General features: G+C 43.2%; 1 protein-coding gene across 3 annotated transcripts in view; it reads right to left on the bottom strand.

Moving 5' to 3' along the window:
- Positions 1-11,950, bottom strand: part of LOC120517656 (protein shisa-6) — a 196,250-nt gene extending 184,300 nt beyond the window's left edge. For 2 of the 3 annotated variants that reach the window (XM_039740086.1, XM_039740088.1), the window contains exons 1-2: positions 11,883-11,946; positions 10,205-11,178 (exon numbers count right to left, since the gene is read on the bottom strand). In XM_039740086.1, the coding sequence (XP_039596020.1) occupies positions 10,205-10,761 (557 nt within the window). In that variant the 5' untranslated portion in view covers positions 10,762-11,178; positions 11,883-11,946. Of the gene's footprint in view, positions 1-10,204; positions 11,182-11,882 lie in introns of all 3 variants that reach the window. The other variant, XM_039740087.1, reaches the window with a different exon arrangement.
- Between the last annotated feature and the right edge of the window lie 11,241 nt (positions 11,951-23,191).

Here is a 23,191-nt window from a genome sequence, read left to right as displayed (position 1 = left end):
AAAACACAGGCCTGGATTAAAGTAACAAATGCCAATGAATAGACTTTAAATAACACCCACAAACACGACCGACTTCCGAATGAACACGGGCATGAGGGCACCAAAGCAGACCGAAAGCACCCGCCAGCTAAAGCTGAGCTGCAGCACTGGGGCTGTTAAGTAAAGTTAACAAAGATAGTGAAATCAATGTAGTGTAGTAAAAGAAAGAGGCGCACCATGGGATAGATGCAAATTGGGCACTGAGAGAAATAATGAAAATACAGGATTAACGATGGGCTCAGTGTACCATAAGCAAGAGAAGGAGAAAACCAACTGATTACTAAAATCGCCTGCCTCCTAAATGCATCACTGTAATTAAGAGACGAAAGATAAAGTGAAATCATACACGCAAACTGAGATGGAAGACGAATGCGCTAAAGAAGGATCACTAAGGCATGGATCCCAAAACGTCACATCTTAGGAAAACAAGAGCTGAGGCTCTGAGCTTTGGGTTTTCACTGCTTCTACTCTCCGAAACACCCGGGCCTAATTGAATTGGAAAAGGAAGGGCCTCAGGGAAGTGTATCCAACACAGATGGCATGGGGAAGGAGCGCAGGTACATGAAGGGTGGACATAGAGAGGAAAATATTGTACACGTGCTTTGGCAGGGTGAAATGGCAAAGGAGACAAACAGAACTTTTTTATTGCCAGATGTTTCCAGACTTGGTCTTAACATGGTATGGAAAATTCAAAAGACATCACTCCACTGCCACAAGTAGAGACAGTGGCAGGTAAAGTCGATGTTTAAATGACTTCTAGACGTAGGGTATGTCAGAGTTGTCAACTTTAGTCGCCAGACCTTGTCATTTTACACAATCACTGGGCATTTCGCACCGGTGATCTCCCAGCACAGTTGTGCTTGGCCCCTGTTTCTGAGAGCTAATAGTGTGTCGCCCGATGGAGCATGTCACCGGCAGAAGTTCTTCAATGATTCTGCACTAATGGGGTGTTTGGAGACAGCAGATAGGAGTCCGATGGAGAACTTTGGGAACCGTCTTCAACCCAACATCAGCAACACCCAAGCAACTGCTGAACCAAAGAGCCGGAATACCTGGCCACTATCCAGAGAGTGGATGTGGAAGTGGTGCACTGCTACAAGTACTTGGGGTTCCACACCAATGACGAGCTGGACTGGTCTCATAACACAGAGGCACTACAGGAGAAAGGGCAGAGCAGACTTTTTTTCTTCTCTTAGGTGACTGCCCTCCTTTATTGTAGGTTTTGACATCCTTTGTGTCCTGTAACTCTTTGATAGCCAGGGTGGTTTGTTGACCTGGAAGAGGCCCACCAAATCAACAAACAGGTTCAATTATGGAGGAGAGAATAAAGTCAAAAATGATGGCCATCATGAACAGCTGCACATCATCACTGTGACACACCAGCAATGGGGACATTTAGCCAACAAATTATTCAGCACAAGGACGTCAAGAAACACGACTGGGCTTCTTCATATCTAAAGCAATAGGACTGCTCTTTGATCTTTAGCCAAGTCACAAGTTTTCTTCTTTTTTTGTAATTCTTGGGTGTATTTGAGAATATTTATTACTGTATGTCTATATTTCTTGAGCATCTCTAAATGCTAAATTACCCCTAGGAAACAGAAATAAAGTTTTATCTGTCTGTCCATCATATACTGTAGTACCTTTCACATCTAATGATCTATTATATAGTACCTTCCATATCTCTCTCACTCTGTGGTGAATATGTACAGGACATGGAGGAGTTGTACACCAAAGACACAAGACTGTTATAACTCTGACAAATAATAAGGACCTCAGAAGTGCATTTTGGCTCCTGGACATTATTGTAAAAATAGATAAGGGCTGCCCATCACCTGCAAGCCTCGTACTCGACTGAGGTGTTTCTGCGAGTATTTCCTGTCTAACTCGATTCCTAAAACTCACAATAATGTCTCCCACCTACTTCTCATAATCTGATTGAATGCAATGCTTTAGTTGCCCTCTTGTCAGTGACCTTGAAGGAGCTGAATAAGTAAATCTGTGTCAGATGCGCACAGGCATCTCGCTCGTGTAATGAATGAGGCTCATGAATGTAACCGCATGTGTAATTCTTCTGCTACACAGAAAGCACACCGACATAAAGTGGGTCACTCGACTTCACATGAATCGCATCACTTGAGACTGTGAAAATCTTGTTACGTGGAACAATAAAAACGAAAGAAGTGAAAATTATTGAAATGATTGATTTGGCAGATTTATTCACAGCAGTAGTCTAATTATTATATGCTGATCATTAGTTTAAATAAACGTATATCAAAGCGAGTGGGGCACACATTTCCTGCGTTTCAAATGCGCCAGGCTTTCCGTTTCTTGAACCAGTCCTTGCTTTTCACGTGTCTCACACACTGCAACACGTCTCATGTAGTGGTGTGAAGCAACTGTGCATATGTGGTGGTGGTGGCGGCGGCGGTGGGCCATTCGGGTCACATTTGGTCAACATATCCTCCCTGGCCCAATGAGATTCCCTCGACAAATAACACAAGGGAGGTGCAGTCGGTTTTATCAGGTAAACTGTATTTTTTAAGCCAGTCTCATGGTGCCGGGTTTAATTTTTAGTCGAGTTAGGAGTCCTAAAGCAACACTCGAAGCCTGCAGATAAATCGAGTTGGAATGCCCCAATAAGAGTACCTTGTACTATCATTCAGATGAAGATTGGAGGAAAAGCCACTAAATGTGTTTTAAAATGGCCATCCGTTTAACACAACTGTTGCCAGCTGCTTTTTCAGTTAAATAGACCTTTATATCTTTTCATGTACTCCATACAGTCCATATACTCATGATATAAATATGCATACAAGGTCCTTTGTGTCCCAGCAGCCTGGGGTGCAAGAGAAACAAATAATAGCCTTTGTTTTTTTTATAGCACCTTTCCCAAGGCACATTCCAAGAGCAGGCACATGGCATTCCTGTTTAAATGTCGTTTTTGCGGTGAAAGCACAGACGGATGAAGTGACTTGCTATCTCAGCATCACAGTGAGTTAAGAGCTGGCATTGAACTGGCAGCCTTACATTTACTTAGCCATGATGCCTATCCGCCTGTCAAGGATCCCTAATTGGGCTGCCAGTCACCTATGTCAGACTTATTTACAGCCTGTGGTTAACCTAGCCTTTTTATTTTTGAAGTGTAAAATGAAAAGCAGAGAACCTGGAGGAAAATTTACACAGCTGGAGGGAGAACAAACACTGTTAAGAGTTGTACAGGTGTGTACCTTAGCCATTATGGCATGTTGTGTGTCAAAGCAGGAGGCAACACCGACCAGCTTGGCACAGGGCACTTTTGCACACACAGGCCCACATATACGAGGCCCGTGTAGAACTCGCAATAAGCTAAGCTAAGCATGTCTGTCTTAAGAGTGAGGGAGAATGTACAGACTTCACAAAGACCGTCTGAAGCAGCATTCACTGCTGTGCCACCCGGGAGGCAGGGCAGTCAATTCAGACTGTGGTGGGGGAACAAACCCTGGAGAGAAAATCAGTAATCGATGTGAATTGAGATGTTCTGATGATGATGATATTAATAACAATATTCTTAATGTGCTGGCTTATGGGGGGCTGGAGCCTGTCCAAGAAGCAGTAGCACACACAGTAATCGTGCAGGTCCATCAGGGAACACACATGTACAGTGTAATGAAAAAAAACTGGGACATTTTATAGGTGGGTGGAATAAGAATGAGGACAGGACTGGTAGTAATGGGGCAATGAAGGAAATGTGGAGAGTCGCCAAACATCTGAAGTAGCCTGCATAGGGCAGCATGGCCAGAAGGCTGAATTCTGTGAGAAACATGTAATTGAAGCAATGCTGTGGAGTGCTTTAAGAAATAAAAATCGGCTACACCCTAAACTGGCACAATGACATGTTACAGCATCTGTCATTGCGCAAGTCCTCTCAGCGCAGCCTTCAGACTGAACACATTCATCATGTGGAGACGTTCATGCATTCATGTCCCTTTGGTTAGATCAGATCAATAGCAGCCACAGCCTCTCCTGGTGGTTTTAAGCCAAAAACAGAACTGATACGAATGGGACAGCAGCCCCTCACCCAGCCCACTCATACTAGGCTAACGTAGAGTTGCCACTTAACATTTTCAATCAGTAATTATATTTGAAAATGTGTCCAAAAATCGAAGCTTATTACTAGCAAGTGTATGTTAATAGACTAGCTTGAAACGGACAAGAAAATGAAAATATTGCTCACAAATTAAAACGTCTGCAAACATAGTGGCACTTTATGAATTGTACCCGGTTTCTCGGCCAGCACACCTCAGAGGAGCTAAACTGACCACGAAATGCAAAACCAAAAAAAAAGCACAGCAGCACCTTCACTTCTTCAGAGCTTCTACTGCAGCGCTATGGAGAATGTACTGAGAGGAGAGATCCCAGTCTGGTATGGGCACACCACAGCCCAGGAGGACAGATCAATACTAAGGGTGGCCAAGCAGGTACAGCGCATCACTGGCTCAGTTCTTCCCACAACATACGGCACCAAATACCACAGAAAGGGGATTGGTGCCATCCTGGGTGGGACCCTGTTTTCCCTGGACACGGTCCATTTCCCAAACCGACTGCACCGCAATTCAAGAAAGGTCTTTGCCCCTCTGTAGTCCGTCCTCTCAATCATGTGCACCACAGTTCTAGTAAGTAAACTCTTCACTACGCATACCTTAAGCTTCTCTCGCCATACTGCCCTGCCATGAAAGTGTTCTGGGTTGCACTTGTTTTGACCCGTTGTTATGTTTTATGTACCTGACTGAACAGGCCGAGTAAGATTGTCTAAGCGCATTTGTGCAAAACTGTGATTCTTGCTGTATGTAGAAAAAATGGCTCATGAAGGATGGATGATAGCGGAGTGACCAGCCTGCTCCTGATCTAAAAGTGAAGTGCTCCTATTTGTGACCTCAATTCATAAGTTAATGAAAATCAATCATCAAAAATAATACTTGTGAGCATAAATGTGTCAGGGCAGGATCCCCACAGTGAGCCGAGGGCGCTTGGAAACAATCGGAAACAGCGGGCCGGGACAAAATGCAGCCTTGACATGACAGCCTGGCAGCGTGAAGGAACAGCGAAGTGTGAAATAGGAGCAACTCCACTGCCTGTAACAATCTGGAAAACAAAATGCTCTCCGAATGGTGCCAGCGAGGCCCACGAGTTACGTTTTAATGTGCCCGTCAGGTTTAAAATGCTGAATGAGGCGAGTAAAATGATACTTTGTGATGATTTGAAATTATATGGCAATGCATTTTCAACTGTGTCGGGGCCAGCGCTTTCCGAGAATTGTTTTACGATTTTAAGTTTTCAGGCGTTATCTGAATCGGCCCCACTGTGTGGGCAATTTCATAATGATGCGTTTGTCTTCATTGGCTAAAATGTAAACAAAAAAAAAAAATCTATAGTAATAAAATGGCTTTGGTTACAAGCACAGCTGTAGAGCAGACTGCCACTAGTATATAGGGGCTTCATTTTGGACTCATTCATCTGAAAAAATCAATCAATTCCACAGAGGACAACTGACCCTCTCCGATGATTTAAATTATATTAACACTAACTCTCTATTTAAAGGAATTCATTTTATAAATAATAAGTTGACCTGCGAATAAAAAAAAGTGAAATGTGGGAAAACTATGGTTTCATCATAAAGATGATGGCACGCCCAGTCAGAATCACATCCTAGAAATCTTACCAAAACAATATTATACACCAGCAAACATAAAGATAGCAGCTACGATATAAGAGGCGCCCTGCGTCATTGTAAAAGAAAAAGTCAGAAAGTGGTGAAGTAAGCCACGGGGTCAAGTGCTAAGCCATCATTAGAGCTCAGAAAGCCCGGGAGAGAATGGATACTGGGTCGAAAAGGTAATTCGTACATCTCGACTAAATCTTTAGGTTCACAGCTATTGAATGAAAGCATTTAATCTCGGGACTGAAATGTCAATACGGGGCGGAACTGAAGGAGGGAAAAAAAGACGGGAGGCTGGATACCCCGCCACAAGCTACGGGCTCGCATCGGGGTATTTCAGGAACGCCTCGGAGTGTAAGGAATTGGGGCAAGGAGGCAAAAATCTGGAAAATAATTTAGAGCTTACATTGGATAAAAGGCTCCTGCTGCAGAAAACAAATGTATATAGAAATATAAAAGCACTGCTTCTTTAATGGCACTTTACTGGGTGGTGTGGCTCCTCGTTGAACCACTGCTTGACAAGGAACTGTTTCATTCTAGGAGGTGTTCTTTGTATAATAATTTGGTTCTTTGGGCATTGAATGCACAAAACGGAAACCTTGAATGTCTACCCAGTCGAATACAACAGATTGAGGCGACGTGAACTGAGCCTGTGGTATTGTATACTGCGGGAGTTCTTTTCAGATCAGGAACCCATTGGGATTGTAACAATGCTATCACCAACTATTTATGGCTATTGATGGAACCTGTTAGTGATCTAAATAAAAGGTCCTTTCCAGAACCTGTGGATGGTTCTTTTAGGAACAAAAAATGGTTCCTCTGTGTCATTGCTCTTCCTAAACCCACTTTATCCTAAGAAAGGTCATAGGGAAGCTGGAGCCAGTCCCAGCAAACATCTGAGAGCAAGGCAGGAACAATACCTGGACAGGGTGCCAGGACATTTGTGGGTGAACACACACACACACACACACAGGCCAGTTTAGCATCCCCAATCCATCTAACCTGTACATCTCTGGAGTATTGGAGGAAATCGGAGCACCAATGGAAAGCCACACAGATATGGGGAATGTGCAGGACATGAACCCCAGACTCCTGGTCACAAAGCAGCAGAGCCACCACTGTGTGCTGCCCACAGTCTTGACCCTATTAAACTACACCTGTATGAAATGGCAGGTATACAGAAGTCACCAATTGGTGAATTCTGAGCTTGAGGTTTTAGGAGCATCTGATGTTTTCTTTGGTGTAACCACATGAGGAGGTGCAGGTGCATTCCAGTTCTAGGCTGAATTTAAGAATTTCACCATTTAACCGACTGGTCCAGCCCTGAAGCAGGTGGTGCTTTTAGAAAGATATGCTTTGGCCATTTAGAGAATACATTCTGGTAGTTTTGAAGATGTGACTGTACTTGATGAATGAAAGACTGCGTAAATAAATTGTTTACTACCTGTGCTACCCGTCTAAGATAGGTTGAAGTCCGGGTTATCGACGTAGACCGCAGCGTTAACATTTGCAGTGCATCATGTTTCTGTTGTGTGCCATTTGGTGTATGGGATTCATAAAAGCAGTGTTAATGTTTGTGATGCACCATCTGTTGGAATGATAAATGTGAAGCATATGTTTTTGTTATATGCCATTTGGTATGGGATTTATAAAAGCTGTGTTAATGTTTGTGATGTGTCATCTGATGTTATGACAGAGACATACCATCCGGACAGACACTTCACCTTTTAATAAGGTGGATTAGGTGTGCTATGCATTTAAGACAAGTGGAAGTCTAAGTAATGAATGCAGACCTTAGGCTTAAAATTTGTAGTGCACCGTGCAATGCATGTCTTTATTATATGCCATTTGGTATGGGAATCGTAAAAGCAGTGCTAGTGTTTGTGATGCGCCATCTGATGGAATGACAAATGCAGAGCATTTTTTTTTTTTTTACAACAAATGTTTGTAATGCACTATTTGTTGGAATGATAATACATATGTTTCTCATGTGCCATTTGCTATGGTTTTCATAAGGTAATGTTTGTGATGTGCCATATGTTTCAATGAAGAATGTAATGCCTATGTTTCTCTTATATGCCAGTTGGTATGGGTTTCATAAAAACAGCGTTAGTGTTTGTGCCATCTGTTGCATTGACAAATGCAATGCACTCTACTACTATGCATGTGTGATGCACCATCTGTTGGAATGAAAAATGCAAGGTATGTGTCTGTTATGCCATTTGGTACGGGTTTCATAAAAGCAGTGCTAATGTTTATGATGCTCCATCTATTGAATGACGGAAACATAACAACTGGACAAACACACAGCCACTTTTTCTTTTATTAAGGTGGATGTTGTATATAAGCAATGAGAGGCAGGCAGTGTGCTGTAGTGTTTAAGGCTTTGGATCTCAAACCCCTGAGGTGGTGGGTTGAAATCCCTCTGCTGCCACTGTGTGACCCTGAGCAAGTCACTTCACCGGCCTGTGCTCCACTTGGAAAAACAAAAGACATGTAACCTCCTGTACCTCAAATATTGGAAGTTGCCTTGGATAAAGGCTCCAGCCAAATAAGTACATGTTAAATACGTTGGTTTTTCAGATCTTGTTATGGTTAAGAGAGGGTTCTTGTCCTTCATTTGTATCTCAGAAACATTGTTTTTTTTTTCAGAAATCCCAGTGTATATTCTCTAAGCGTTTGAAGTCATTGATTCTCTTTGATGGCTGTCAATTGAGTAGGACTGACTTGTGTAATCGCACAGTCAACTCCTTTAAAAGGACAGGAGTTTCTCATTTTGAATTTGTCATTTGAGTTGCCTGGCTCAAAATTCTACACTCTTCAGAAAAACTGTGCCAGTGCTGTTCTTCAGAGCAATATGATAGGGGAATCATTCACATAAATAAATAAACTTGGATCTTTAACAGATTCCTTAAATTTATCAAAATAGATTTGTAAAATAAGGAGAGCCGCTTTTGTATCCTAGAGGCTCCCTGTGCACAGTTTGCATGTTCTGCCCGTGTATGGGTGGGAGCCCCCAGGTGCTGCGGTTTCCTCCTGCAGTCCAAAGACTGATGATCTGGCATTGTTAAAGTAGCACCTGAGATGTGTGTGTTTATGCTGCAGTGAGCTGGCGTCCTGTCCGTTGCCGTTCCTGCCTTGTCCCCAAAGAGTGCTGGGATAGGCTCCAGCTACACTGTCTTATAAGTGGGTTAAGAAAATCGATGGCTGGATGAATAAACCAATAGGTTTGTGACTGTAAAAGGACTCTTGTTGCACAGAGTATACATATAATCACACAGGCTAAGTTGACGTTTTTTGAGTCTGTTGTGTCCATAAAGGTCGCCTACTAGACATTAAAGATTTCTATTTTGTCTACAAAACCAACTTTCCAGAATGAAATGGTTTATTCTCAAGAAGGGTTACCATGCCATTACACATCCCATTTAGGTGCCAAGACGTGTATGAAGCTAAGAAGACTGGTCTCCAGTAGTTGCACTGTAATCTGTAGGGCGGCTTGTGCGTACGTTTATAATGTATTTGGCGTGAAGAGTAATAAAATGCTTAAAACAGAAAAGAATTTTGCAAGGGGATAAACAACGTGTCGGAATGAATTGAAAAAAGAAAAGAGAAATGGTGTTAAGACACAGCTTTGTGCCAAAGCCGACGCACACGCCATAATTAGCCACTCCACCGAAGAGCTCCCAGAAATCGGAAATCTTTCACTTGACATCTTTGTGATTATCTAAGACAGAAACCCTAGGCCGATTATTTCATGAGCAGGTTGAACGTTTGCGCGCTTCAGATCACATCCCCTGTCTATAATGCATAAATATTTGAATGTGTGCCAATGTTTAATTTACACGGGTTTACTTTTCTTCCACGGCAGTGCCGCAAGAAAGATGACGAGCGCTCGCTTTCGAGCAGCGTCGTGTCGAAAGGCAACTAATTTGGCCGGAGCCCCTCGACATCTAAAAAAGTAGTAACAGAATGCCAGTCGTTTACTCACACACTGCATAAAGAATTGACAGGTGAATCTTCCCCGTTACTTCCATCGCGTTGACTCTTCATATAAAACACACCATTTTTAATCGTGGTTCAATTAAAGACCCGTGTACCCTACTTTACTGCGCCCACTTATTTATTTTACTTGATGCCCGCTCTTTGAATGTATCGGTATTGCCACCCACTGTATATCCCCGCAGCGCTACGGGGTGCATTGCAAAACAGCTGATAATGGGTCTCTAGTGTTTCATTATTTTTCTAAATTGTGACTCTGTGTCATGACTGTCGTGGTACACATTATCCATGAATTTGCAAATACACACCGAATCTTGGAAAATGCCAATCTACACGTGTGGCGCACCAATGGCCCCTAACGTTTCAACCACTCAACAGAGGGGCGGCTCCTACAGAAGAAGCGCGTTGCTGTAGCTTCTCAAATTCAAACTTGGGACAGGTAAAAGGTGTGGGACTTGGCCAGCCTACCTGTGCACGTTCATTTCCTGAGGGGGGCTTGTGGTTTTGTCGTAGGCGACTTTCGCAGCAATCCCGGCAATAATGATGAAGGCTATGACGCCGCACGTGATGTAAACGGTGGTGTTAGTCTGGTCCAACCTGGGGTCGTACACGTCGCTGTTGTCTATTTCCACCGGACCTGGCGTCGTGGTTTCCACTCGGATCGGAGGTATGGTGTTCTTGCAGCTGCTCTGGTCCAGCCTCTTGGCCCGCTCATCGCAACAGAAGCGCATCAGGCAGGACCCACAGCAGTACCGGTGATTTGTGTTATTGCATTCAAACTCTTTGTCAACCTGCTCACTCACGTCGATATAGCTGAGGCAGGTTTCATGGCTGCTGCCAGGTTTAGGAGTCTTGATTTTGGGGGTTTTGGGGGTGTGCACTGGGGTCACTACAGTGCTGTTCCCTTTGGGGTTACGCCTGGGGGAACCGATGTTCTTGGTGTTTTTTGTCTTCGTCGCTGCACACAGAAGTACATTCAAAGGGTCTAAATAAATTAAAAGAAGCAAAAGGTGCTGTATCCCCATGGCTTTTTCGGTTCTTCGTTTTGTCTTAGTCCTTTCTATCTTTCCTTCTTTCTTTCTTTCAGCGATGTGTTCGGTGGCTTTTAAACCCGTCTTCGCGCCCGACTAAAGTCCAGAGCTTCTCCCCATTGTTCGGCTTCAGAAGCCCGGCTCCGAGCGGTCACCAGCCAAAGGCTCAATGAAGCCATCTTTGGATAAATTCCATTGAAACTCGGTAGTCAGCGGATATCATTCATCGTGGATCTTGCAGCAAACTTGAGCCCCTCCTTTGAAATGGTAGTCCAGCATCACCTCCGACCGGGTAGCTGGACGTTCTGCCTCCGTGCGAAGATGGCCCGAATCCGGGAAACACTACGAGGACTAAGTGGATAGTGGGGGTCCAGCGACGACTCGCTACTCCTGGAGAACGGCGCCTTTCATCTGCTTAGTAAAAGAAAAGAAGGAAGAATGAGAATGTGAAGGAAAGAGGACATCGGCGAGAAACTACAATCAACTCCGCGGTGACTCGTGGACCCCTGCCTGTACAGACATGCAAACCGAATACACCGGTCAGCTTGTTATGAAGCTGGCCGGTAAAAGATTGTCCTCCGGTAAAGCCTTCACGGGGTTTCCTTTCGTCGAACTTCTTTGGAAAGCACTGCGGCACGTTTCAGCACCACGGACAGAGCAGAGCTCCCCCTGCATACAAACTCACTCAAACTACGGAGTTCAGCCAACGGCCGTAAAACCCGCTGCCTTTTCTCGATAATTACAAGAAGACAACGGCGATATGTGTTCAAACTGCTTTTACGTTCTCTTTCTATTGCATTAAACGACAATAATCCCTCCTTGTTCAAACACGGGAAACGGCAGCCGATATATCAGGAACACGTATTCAAATGCGTCTTCGACATAACTCGGAAGATTCAGTTCAACATAGCGCCCGCATATTTCTTGCGAGAAGAGCGTGCCGTAAAATTCCATTTAATATTTCAAACTTCTTTATCCAACCCACACCCTCTTTAGTCATGGGCACTTTATTAAAACCGGATATATTAATCATCATTGCTATTTTGTAAATTTGAAAATAATAATAAAGATTCTGCGCATCGCCGCTCGGTTTTGGGCAACAGGAGAAGGCTCACCTCGCAAAGAGCGGCTTCCAGCTTCTGGCAGTGAACGAAGCGCGATTCGGAGAGTGCACTACAGAGCCGCCACTTGGCCCCGCCCACTCGGCTCACTCTTGCATCACTCCGACCGCGACGTCACCAATACACCAGGTACCAGTTAATTACAAATGATTCCCAGACAGCAGTGCAACTGGTTATGCTTACGGACAACATCCAATAGCCCTGTCAATATTATTAACCATAAAAATTAATATCTGGCACATAATGAAAAAATCTCTGTAATCTGCGCTGAGCGCTCTCCCTCTCCCATAAGCACCGCATTGCTATTTGAGCGAAACAAGGACATGCTTTGAAAAGGAGTCCCTGCCGCCGCTGGGTCTGGCATTTGCTCCCGTAGTAGTTTGCTGGCACAAGCTTTTTATTGTCTTCAGTTCTTTTAATCTCTTTTTGTACTCTATTTAAAAAAAAAAAAAACGCTGTCGATGATATAATTGCAATTATTAAATAAAGAAGTACAGACGTTGTTCTGCACATCTTTAAAAGCGGATCTCTCCAGAGGCCCCTTCCTTCAAACTGGAGCCGTACACCTTCTTGACATAAATCAGATAAATGAGATAAAAAAGAAATGTATGCAAAGCTGATTGCTGAAGTTAAAGAGAGAGAGAGAGACACCCAGGAATATGGATCAGAAGTTGTACAAAACTCAAACTAGCCGTGCTATTTAAAGACACTGTGGAGAGACAATCAGGGATCCGATTATTATGATTAAGTACATGAATAAATAATACAGAGTTGCTATTTTAAAGATTAAAGTGCCACAAAGCACACTTTGGAATTGCTGCTTATTGCTCCTGAATGAATATAGGAAGAAATAGAAATCTTATTGGTGATCAAAGAGTGGTTAGTAATGCAGTTGAAGCTGTACAGATGGATGCCACCCACCGAAATAACCCTTGACTCATTTGTGCCAATATTATTATTACTTTATTATATGACTAATGCCCTTATTTGAGTTGACTTACAGACAACTGAGGTGCAAGTGACTATAATTCTTTTGTTCTTCCAGCTGGAACACAGACCGGTGATGTGATGTGCTTAAGGCCACACAGTGGTGTCAGTAGTGGGATTTCAACCCACAACCTCAGTGTTTGGGGGCCTAAGCCTTAACCACTGTGCTGCAATAGAGTTGTCTAAATATAAAATAGGGGGGTTATTTTTTCTTTTGGAGGGTATATTTGCTAATCAAGGAAAGAGACTGGGCCCAGTATCTACTGTATGTCATATCCGGTAACCCATTTGCAGTTTACATTTTTTGTTTTAGCTGATGTGCCTTATAATATTGTATACATTTGTTTATTCAGAGCAGTGCCACAGAGGAACCATTTTTGGTTCCCAAAAGACCCATCCATATGAAGAATCAAGAAAGACCCTTTATTTAGATCTACTGTATAACTGGCTGCATTCAGTAAACAACCATGAATAGGTGGTAACAGATTTGTGAGATACCAATGGTTCCTGATTTTTAAAGGACTCTTACTGCATAAGGTTTTCTTAATCTCTTTGTGTCCTGCTAGGTAGAACACCATACACTACATTAAACATTTTATTTTTTTTATTACATATTAAGAGTTTTTTCAAAGCACAATGATCCAACTTTACATGCAAAGAACCACCTGTCCCAGAATGAAGTGGTGCTTAGTCAAGAGCTAGTAAAGGACCTGGATTTTTAAGAGTTTTTTTTTTTTACCACTTTTCTCTGTAGTCATGTTGTTAACACCATGGCTGCCCCAAAGATATGTAATTCAGGTTAATTGTCAATTCAGACTTTGCTCAATTTGTGTGTTTGAATGTCTTGCTACAGACTTGCTCCCCCTACAGGACAGACATTGCTGGGAGGAGATGAGTAAGTTCTTGTTTCTTATTTGGCTGACACTTTTATCCAAGGCAACTAACAACATCTGAGATACAATTGGTTCAATTTCTTCTGTTTTTCCAATTAGAGCACAGTCAGGTGAAGTGATTCGATCAGGGTCAAACCGTGGTGTCAGTAGTGGGATTTCAATCCACAACCTCAAGGTCTGAGGTCCACTGCCCCACAATAGAGGGCTTTAAATATAATCTATGGTAATTTGGTCCCGTGGAAGGTATATTTGTTAATAAATAAAACAGATCGGGTTCAATATCTATAGTATGCCAGCTGTCGCAACTCTTTTACAGTCTTTTTAAATTGATGTGACTTAATAATAGTAATAAAAAATAATAATAATACATTTTATTTCTATGGAGCCTTTCCCATGCTCAAGGTACTTATTTCTATATCAGTGTTTCCCAACCTCGGTCCTGGGGACCCCCTGTGACTGCAGGTTTTTGTTCCAACCAGATTCCTAATCAGTAACACCACCTGATAACGCTCGTCTCATTTAATTAGCTGGTCTTATTTTTCTTTTATTCTACATTCAGAAAAGCACAGCAGCATGATTTGTACATTTATAAGACATTTAGAAATATTTCATTTTTTTCTATCGATTTAAGTGCTTAACTCTCTTTTGTTGATTTCATTATATTTTGCTCTTTCTCTGTGCAGTTTTTCCCCTTCGTTGTATCTTATTAATGACAATTAAAAATGAGCAGAGCAGACAACACTGAATAATCAAAGACTGCAACTACTTTAGCATCAGACCCACTAATTAGTATATAATGGATTAATTAAACAATTCAAACACTTTGAAAAGTAGAATAAAAATCAAGATGAAAATATTGATAAAAAGAAAAAAATACATTATTCCCATATAACTGCTTGGTACATTTTTTATATCTGTTTTTTTTTTTTTTTTACCAAACTTCGTTTTCTAATTTCTATATTGTTCCCAAAACACAGGACTTGGGGAAATAACACATCACTTAATTAGCCCAGGAGTCCAATTAAAAATAGAAGCTGGTTGGAACAAAAACCTGCAGCCACAGAGGGCCCCAGGACTGAGCTTGGGAAACACGGCTCTATATCATATTTGCCTCCTTTCTCTGTGGTCTTGTTGGTTACACCGTGGATGCCCAGAAGATACCCAGTTTAAGTTAACTGCTGATTCAGAGCTTTCTCAGTATGTGTGTTAGAGTGTTAGCTCCCCCTACAGGACATGCATTGCTGTGAGGTGGGTAAGTTTTTATTATTGTTTATTTGGCTGAATGGTTTTTCTCCAGGGTGACTTGTAACATTTGAGTCACAGTCTGTTTTATCTCTTTAGTTTTTCTCCAGGTAGGTGAAGTGACTTGCTCATGGTTACATAATGGTGGCAGTAGTGGGATTTGAGGGATTGCTTTGTTTTGAGCTTTTATGGGGCACCAGCAGGAATATCAGTACCTTGAAATGGCAGCTGCTCAATTTTATCCCAATGCTTCTGGTGCAGCTATTTGCTTTTGAAATGGAAAAAAAAACAAAAAAACCCATAATGCACCTGTCATATACACTTGGCAAGCCAATTATAAGGGGCACTACATGAATACTGACTTGCTGAATTGACACAAGGGCTGGAACTTTGGGGAGCCTCTGAAGGTCCCTGGATTATAAAACAAATGGACTCTTTTCACTGACCCTCTGGCCTCTCCTGTTAAGTCCTTTGCTTTGTATGCCTGCAGATTTTCGTTTCTCTCCCTATTTGACCTTTCGGTCGTCGCCTTCCGAACCTGCTCTTCCTCGCCATTTGTGGATTTGTGTCAATAGTTGTTATCTCGACCTTTTGTCTGACATTTTTGACAAGGTCTTTGTCAGCTCCTGTTATTACTGATTTGCTTTCCAACCTTTTCTCTCTTCAGTTATTTCTCTGCTGCTTCTGGTAGCCCTTTTCACAATGCCGATTAAAGCCGGAGTTAACATCAGTCGCCACTCTTGTTCTCTCTGACTTGGCAGTGCCATCCATGTCCATGAGTTCATATTTAGCCAAGGGGCAGTTAAGTAAGAGTGAGCTGCGTTTGCATGCAGAGAGGTGATCATAGATTGAACCAGAAGGCCTGTAATTTGCAGTTCAGCTCTTTGCCCACTAGGTGATATTTCATTTTCCAAAGGTTAACTTTGTGTGTAAAATTATGATAAAGCCAATCACAAGTGTGTGTTTAAGTTGAAGTGGAAATTCTTAAAGAATTGTTAAGAGTACTGACTACACAGGACAGCAGCAGTTTAAAGTAAGTCATAACAGGGAACACAGCAATTATACAAACATTTACTTGTACAGCTAAGTGCTTAGCAGACACTTTTATACAAAGCCAGTTACGTAACTGGTCAACATAGTGGAGTAAACATCCGTCCAGGGGTCTGTTTGGGACCAAGTGTTACAGGACAAGGGTACAAAAGTGACCATCACCAGTGAAGAGTTCAGAATAAAATATACGTGAGTTACAATTCCTAGGTGACAGGAACCTTTTTTAAAGCCATCTTCAATGAGACAGAAACACATCGAGGGAGTCAGAAGGTTGAATGGCGGTGGGCAGCTTGTTACACCAGCCAGCAGCTTAACATGAAAAGAGTTTGGATTGAGATTTGATGCCATGTAGAGGTGGCATCAGCAGACACCGTTTACTTGGAGACACGAGTGGACAAGAAGGAGCCGAGGGCCTCATGAAGGCCTCTGTATATGTAGGCGCTGACCCATTGACTACTCTGTAGGATCTGAAGTTAATACGTGCTGCTACAAGAAGTGACATGTGAGCACCTCAGCTGGTTAAACACCAGACGTGCTACTGAATTTTGAATCCTCTGCACCGTCTTGGTGACGCATGCCAGCACTCCCACCAGCAGAGGGCTGCAGTAGACCAGATGTGAGAAGACCAAAGCCTGAACCAGAAGATGTGTAGCATACTGTATCGGCTACGGCCTGATCATGTGGATGTTGTATTGAGTGAATTTGTAGGACCGAAATACCATGGTCAGCGAAGGACAGCTGGTCATTGACCACCACCCCAAGGCTGCATATCAACTTGGCGGGTGTTAGCAGAGTTAGGGTGCTGAACAGGTGGATAAGCTGGAATAACAGTAAAGGCCATCTTTACCAGGTTGAGTTGGAGATGGTGCTCCTTCCTCCAGGTTGCAGTACCAGTGAGACGCGCACAGATTGATTAGCTGGTACCTTGTAGTGTTCACGGTTGAATGTCACTGGCATAACACTAATAAGAGATACCGTGGGACTGGATGTGAGGGCCCAGTGAGGAGGTGTATAGGGAGAAGACCGGAGAATACTGTTCTTGGGGGCACCGCCTGTGCTTGCCAGGTGCACCCTTGACATTTCTCCTTGCCAGGACAGTTTGCAGGAACTGATCTTGTGGGTGTTGTACTGAGTCAATCTGCGAGACCAAGAGACCACTGCAACATGGTCAGCGAAGGATCTCTCGTCATCGATCACCACCCAAAGGGTGCATACCAACGTGGCGGGAGTTATTGTGCCGAGCTGCACAGAGATGGGGTGCTGAATAGGTGGACGAGCTGACACACCGGAGGGCAGTCCTGGTGATGTCAGGGTCAGAGATGGTGGTTGACCGTATTGGAGGTAGAGGAGAGGTCAGGATGGATGAGGACAGATGACATGGTGGTAGCTGTAGCTGGCACTAACATATCGACAGCAGTGAGTGAACAAAGGCCCAGGACGTGAGACAAAAACAAAAGAGAAAACCTTATGAGTGAGTCAGCAATCGGATTGTTTCACAAGACATAAATCACAGTCAAAAAACAGAAAATAACACACGATTTCAACGCAAGGCTTCCATTAATTTTTGGACCATCGGAGAGTGTATGACGCAGTCACAGTAATGACGTCACATGTCACACACTGCAGTCGTCCTGCCTAGCAACAGCCTGGCAAACCCGCATGACAAGCGGCCAACAAGAGAGGCATCCATAATAAGAACAAAGTGGCGCAAAGCAAGGCCTGTTTCAGAAATAATCAGAAAACCCGCCTGACTGTTAAAGTCCTTGACCTGTAAAACCCACAGAATGATATAAAGATTATTTTTAGAGCTGAAATATAATATAAAGTCCAGGCTTTTTTTTTTTTTTTTTTTTTTTTAAACTGTGTTAATGGAATGTATGGCGGAAGATAAATTCATCTTGTAAAGTTGGGAGTAACAGAAGGGTAGCGTACAGAATTCTGTTAAATAAACCATACCATAAAGATGTGGGGACTGGCCGGGTTCCCCATTTTAATAACAAAAATTGAAAGCAGCCAAAAAAAAATCCAAAAATGAAGACATCTTGGGGTCTTTCATAAGCTTCTTTGTCACAGAGTTCTGCCCTCTTCGTGATGCGCCATCCAAAATGTGTGGTGACTATGAATGCCATGGTATTTTAATTCGCTCCTGAGGCAGAACTGCCAGGTCTTCCATAAGCGTACTGGAAGTAATATAACAGCCCATCCCAGAACACGTGCTCTGCACACAAGAGAGAGTTGGTAGTTGGCAGCAGCTTTCACCCCAGCCCTGTGGTTGATGCCATTTAGATGCTATCTAAGCACTCGTGTGTGACACGTGATGCAAAGTTCTCAAACTCATTCAGTCCAGTTCAGAGCCATTGAGCCAATCCTGGCAGCACTGTGCATAAGGCTGGAAGTTGACTGGGCAGAGCACTAGTACCCCCCCCATAGCCCAGTCACTTACACACCCCAATACTCACAATTACTCAGCGGCCAATTAGGACTTAAACCTAACACACACACACACATCTTTAGTATGCAGGACAACACAAGGAGAACATGCAAACTCCATGAAGGTGGTGACATTTCCAGCATTCTATGCCAGGTGTTTGTTTTTTGTTGTTTTTCTGTCCTCCCAGTCATCTGACCTTCTCACCGACTCTTCATCTTTAGTGGCTTACATTATGATGGCGTATATAAAGATGATACTCTTCTACTAATTGTATATCTGTTTTATAAGATTATATATTTTTTTCTTCCTGATTCATTAAGTAAGAATATTAATCTTGTTTTTTTTTTTTTTTTTTTTCTCTTTGACATCATGTATGAAAGTGTGCAGTACAAGTAAATGTTGGTGCTGTTGTAGGTGCATGAGGTGGCAGTGTCAAACTTCATATGTGTGCTTCCAGAAATGTGAGGAGGGTCTGGTCACAGACCTCCAGTGACAGTCTTCTGCAGCCACAGGACCCTGTGATGTCATTTAGGAGGCTGAAGTGAAGTGAAGAACAGGGCAGTGTGCGCATGTAAGTGACGTCACAGGCTCCTGTGGCTGAGGGGTCTGCAGTCAGGCATGATAGAGAAAAGCAAGCGATTTCCACAGGTCAAGTGATACTTGAGTGTTCCTGTTGTCAGGATACAGCGGTGGCCTCAGCTTTAGTGCTGATTGTACAAATGATTCTGCCATTCGTTCACATGTCCCTAGTAGATTTAAAAGATCGGAATATTTAGTGAAGCTCCATGTTTTTACGCTACAAAATAAAGGTGCTCAAACATTTATTTATCTAGTGAAAGTTTCTTTCCAGTGATTTATCCCCCCCCCAACCATAATAAAATATATATTTTTATAATGTGGCCACTGACAGACTTTGTGACTCACCGAGTGTTCTGGCTTTGTTGCTGCCACAGCTACCACTAGAGGGCCACGCTGCCTTGCACTTCACCCAGACACGGTTTTCTTCCTGTCTCAGTGGACTTTGTCAGTCACCTCCAGGGCTGAAATGGGCCATAAGTAACATCCCTACTGCCCACAGCCCCCTACATTTTGACAGGTGGCCTGTTTTACCAAGTGATGTCCCACAGTAAACTAACACCATTTGTATTTCATGTTTCTTTATTGCTGTTTGGCAGGTGCTGCACGTTTGTTTCTGTATTTGTGCAGTTAAAGCTCTAGTAGGTTGAGTAATTCACTCGGGGTCTCTCAGGGAGATGCTGATGGGCCATGAGCTGGCAGTCCAACACCTCCGCCACTACTGGGCCTCACCAATGCATTTCTCTAAAAACTGTACACATGTGCTTTTGTATTTTGTTTTTAATTACTGTAGCTATGCTGCCTTCTACTTCTTATTTAAGTTTCAGATTGCACCACTGAAGCACTGACTAGCACTTTGTGTGTCTCTCTTATTACTTCTCATTTTTAAATGGAGTCGAAACAGAAACCTTGAGAACCTTTAAGAAGTTTCTGGATGAGATGGGAGGATATTTTAGCTATTAGCTAAAACAAACGAGCGACAAATGGACTGAGCGGTCTCGTCTCATTTGTTAAATTCCAGCGTAAGTGACTAAGCTAAAGATTAAAATCAGCTGCCTGCCACTGCCAGCAGGGGGCAGCGCTCTCACTGCACTTTGATAGGCGCACCTGATGTCTGCAGTCACAATATTCATTTTTTTAAGCCGGGGGGTCTTCAGAGGCATCCTCGGCATCCCAATGCATGTATCAGTTCAGTAAGTCAAACACTGAAGTATCTACTATGGACCTTCAGAACACGGCTTGAAGTTATTTTGGTGATTTAAGTTGATAGGAGTGGCAAGATTTGTGGGCTGAATGGACTGTTCTTGTCAGACGTGTTTTCAATATTCTAATCTACTCTATAATAAAACACCAATTTGTGTGTGTGTTGGGGTGTGTGTGTGTGCGCCCCCATGTTCGGTCCCTCTAAGCAAATCTGATTGGTCAGTTAGGCTTCGGTAGCGCAATTGAAAGAGGAAGTGCAAGACACCTAAGGAGGAGGAGTAAAGGTTTAGGAGGCATGCTGAGAGTCGCTCTTGGCAGACAGGAGGCAAGCAAAGCACCTCGAAGTCAGAGCCCAGGAAGCCGGCTTCACAGGAACGCGCTCGACTAAAAGAGGGTCGGGCACAGGCAGATACAGAGAGAAGGTTCTGAGGGTACACGTAGGACAGCAGCTGGTAAATATTTTTACATTTATTCTATTACATGTCTTCAAAAGGTGGTAACGTGACTAGTGTAAAAATAAAAGCACAGGTTAACACGTGACTTGTTTTCAAAATTTGGAAGATTTACAGAGCACTAGCCTTGGCGTTCATGTCCCTGCGAGTTTGCATGTTGTCACCGTGTCCACTTGGTGGATTAGCGATGCTAAAGTGGCTTCTAATGTGCGTGAGTGCAAGTGCGTGTGTTCGCCCCATGATGGACCGGCAATCCCATCCATGTGATATTCCTGCCTTGCACTCGATGCTTCCTGAGATTGGCTCCAGCTGCCCTATGACCCCAATCTGGATAAAGTGGGTTGGGAAGATGGATGGGTGGATAAAGAAGACTGATAGGTGGTGTGGCCCTGTAATGCTTGGGGAATTGACGTGTAAAGCATATGGTTGCTGGCCCAGCCTTCACCATCTTTAACCTGCTAGGGCTCCTTGTTGAGTGAATTATCACTTTAAAAGTGCTGTGCTGTACAGATGAAGTGCCAAAGGCATTTTGAAAGGCACTATATTAAAACATTGATGGACTAATGCAGTAGACAGAAAAGTGAATTGTGAGGGACACAATATACACAATGGCAAATGTAGACCAGACTGGGATTTGAATCAGTAGTGAGGCGGCAGTGCTAAGCTCCGTGCCACTTGTAATATTTGACCTTTTTCTTGCCATTTGCTGGCCAAAGCCAATTGGAGAGGCAACTGTAACAGTAGACCACTGCTTCTACCTCTTTGCCACGCTTACACAAGGTGTTTCCTTTTTCTTTTTCATTATCATGCCATAAAAGATTACACTTTGTGTTTCCTGCTACTTTTTCTTTTTTTTAATTAACAGTTTATTTCAGATCAATAGTAGTAATTAATAAATGAGTCTCCTGTATAGCAATCGTTCAGCTGGGCCTATTAATGCTATATGTGAGGCTCATATTGTGCCTTTTGTTCCCAAGAGAATCTCCGTGCTTTCTGAAGACGCAAAGGTGCAAACTGCAAATCAGCAGCTGCTGCAGAATCTCTTAGCAGCTCCATCTTCAAAGAGAGTCGGGGATGGCGTCGGTGTCCTGCTCAAGGTCACACCACGCAGCAGCCGTCAGCTTGGCGCTTCTGGTCTGTCAGGCCACCATTGATCAGATGAGCATTTAGGATCTCGATTCTAAGGAGCTGATGGAGCAGCAGTGGCTGAAGCACACACGGAGCCACACGTCCCAGCATTAGGAGCTCAGATCTCAGTTTTGCTACTGAATGTTCATTAGCAGAAAACCTCAAGTCACCAACTGCTGAGCTTCCAAACGACTACTCGGAACTGCCTTCAGCAAACCTTCAATAGGAAAATCAAGGGCACACTACGGCCACTGCAAGAAAAGAAAAACCCTGCAGCCTCAACTAAGTGTTTTAATATTTGTTCAATAAAAACATGAAGTGGAGTCAACAGCATTCACATTGAAAATAACAGACCTGTGGGGCAGAAGGGAAGGGCCTGATTATTAGGTACGGCCATGACATGGCTCACTCATTGTTAACATTTTGGTTGCACCAGCATCCTGACAGAGAGCTCTAGCTGTCTGTTCTATAGTGCCTTTCATATCTATCTATCTATCATTATACTATGTAGTGCCTTTCATATCTATCTCTATCTATCATTACACTATATAGTGCCTTTCATATCTATCTATCTATCTATCTATCATTATACTGTATAGTGCCTTTCATATCTATCTATCTATCTATGTACAGTGCCCTCCAAGCACCACAGCCACAATTAACAGGCAAATAAACAACACCAACACACATCTCTCTCCCTCTTTCTGTTTCTCTTTCTCCTCTCCATCTCCCAGCAAGCTTTGCCCACCTCCACCCGACTCTGGGTTCACAGGTGTCCTTTATATAGTGCCTGACCCAGAAGTGCTTCTGCTCTTCTGTCCACGTGACCACCCAGCACTTCCGGGTCAGACAGAGCACTTAAGTTTTTAATCAGCCTGGAGGTACTTCTGGGCTTCCGTCCCCATGACTTGCTAGTACTTCATGGCTAGGTGAGAACCTTGTCTCCCATCTTTGTTCCACCACGTCCCCTGACAGCACCCAACAGGGCTAAGATAACGAACTCCATGTCCCATGGTGCCCTACTTACAGTCCAGGAAAGCTGCCGTCTAGCGTCTTGGGGGTGGTAGTGTCCCAAAGTAGCTGCCGGCCGTCTGTTACACAGTCTATCAACATTTGGTATAGTATTTATAGCATCTATCTGTTAAATAGTGTATTTCTTCTCTTTCTATTATTAGCAACTTTCTTATCTATATATCTGTATCATACAGTGCTTTTCACTTCTATATTTCTATCTGTGTATCAATTACATAGCACTTTTCATTGCTGTCTATAGTGTAGTGCTTTTCACTTCTGTATCTCTTTCTGTCATACAGTACTCATCACATCTGTATGCTGTAGTGT

This window comes from Polypterus senegalus, chromosome 17, assembly GCF_016835505.1.
Source record: "Polypterus senegalus isolate Bchr_013 chromosome 17, ASM1683550v1, whole genome shotgun sequence".
NCBI classification, from domain to species: Eukaryota; Metazoa; Chordata; class Cladistia; order Polypteriformes; family Polypteridae; genus Polypterus; species Polypterus senegalus.
This window is presented reverse-complemented; position numbering and strand designations above follow the sequence as displayed.